The sequence below is a fragment of the Egretta garzetta genome, unplaced genomic scaffold, assembly GCF_000687185.1.
Source record: "Egretta garzetta isolate BGI_Z169 unplaced genomic scaffold, ASM68718v1 scaffold196, whole genome shotgun sequence".
Taxonomy (NCBI): domain Eukaryota; kingdom Metazoa; phylum Chordata; class Aves; order Pelecaniformes; family Ardeidae; genus Egretta; species Egretta garzetta.
Window position 1 is genome coordinate 462,859 of NW_009259864.1, and position 1,431 is coordinate 464,289.

Here is a 1,431-nt window from a genome sequence, read left to right on the forward strand (position 1 = left end):
CATCAAAATATACACAACACAAACTGAAGGCAATCATTAATTTTGTCCCCTTCTGATTCATTTGAACGGGCAGTGCTGCAAACTGAAATAATGTTGCTGTTTTTTTTAAATTACTCCGTACACTGAGTGCATTTTCTAAAACCCAATCTTTGGTCTAAAAGTAAACAAACAAACAAACAAACAAAAGAAAAAGGAACCCAAAAAAAAAAAGCAGTTCGGTAAAGAAAAGGATAAAATCAGAAATGGCCAAAATGTAGTTCTTGGGCAGCTTTCAGTATTAATTCTGCTTAAATACAAATTACGTTTAAAGTTTTTTTTATAGTTTTCATAAATTTAGTGGTTTGGTTTTTTTTTTTCTTTCTTTCTTTCTTTCAAGGTCTGCACCCACCGACATATCCATGATAACTTATAATACTGCAAACATGGAGAATCTGGCGGCTTTTAGTGATAGACTTATCGTATCTGAATAAAAAAATCGCAAAAGCAGTCACTATTTAGATACACATTCTACTATAATTTTGTCTTCCAAACTTCATAGTCTACAATGTAATCTCCCCACATTGCACCTTGCTGACACTCCTCACCTTGGTGGAATAATAAACAACCCTAAAGACTGAACAAACGTACAGAAAATGGGGGAACTTAATAAAAAATACCTGGACTTTTTTGTTTTGCTTTTTTTTTTTCTTTTAATCATCATTTACAATGCAAACGTGTGTAAAATGTTCACTTACAGTCTGATCCCATGGATGTTAATGTATTAAAGGGTTTGAAGAAGACCCCTGATTTTGATGTGTGAAATAATCAGAAAGTCCTCCGGAAAGTCCCGTTGTAAAACTTGGCAAAGAAGGTCTTAAGGACTCACAGGGGAGAGTGGAGGGCGCCTGTGGCGACGTGGAGGAGGAGGCTGCCCTGGCCGTCATTGAAGTGCTGCTTTGAGAAGTCATTGAAGGGTGAGGAACGTGGGGGAAAAAGTAACTCGTCTGTCCTGCTAGGAGGTTTACAGAGCAGGGGTTTAGGGAATAGGTGCCGGAGCAGGGAACTGACAAGCCACACGGCACTGAGGCGGCCAGAGCTGCTGCTGTGAGGTGATGAGTGGCATAAGGTATCTCTCCATTGACTAGTCTATCAACACTTAACCCATTAGACGTGGAAAAGGAGTGGTTGTTTCCCAAGGAGTTTTGAGTCAACACTGAGCTGTAGGGCATGGGGTGGCTGGGGTAGGCGGACGTGGTCCCATTGTAACTCAAAGTGCTGCTGGCCCGGGGGTGGTGCAGGGAGAGGAAGGGGGACATAGGCCAGTACAAGGATCCTGCCCTATCCATGAATGTCAGTCCGGTGGAGGTGAGCCGGGCGCCCCGCTTGAAGGCCAGCTTGGCCCGCGAGGTGGTGGAGCGCCGGCGGAGCTTGCCGGGGGTGCCCCCGATGAAG

General features: G+C 43.7%; 1 protein-coding gene across 1 annotated transcript; it reads right to left on the reverse strand.

Moving 5' to 3' along the window:
- Window positions 1–752: 752 nt before the first annotated feature.
- Window positions 753–1,430, reverse strand: FOXG1 (forkhead box G1; the record flags this gene model as incomplete). Its single annotated transcript, XM_009640079.2, has 1 exon — window positions 753–1,430. A coding segment is annotated over one exon (678 nt), but the record flags the coding sequence as incomplete, so codon positions are not given.
- Window position 1,431: the final 1 nt, after the last annotated feature.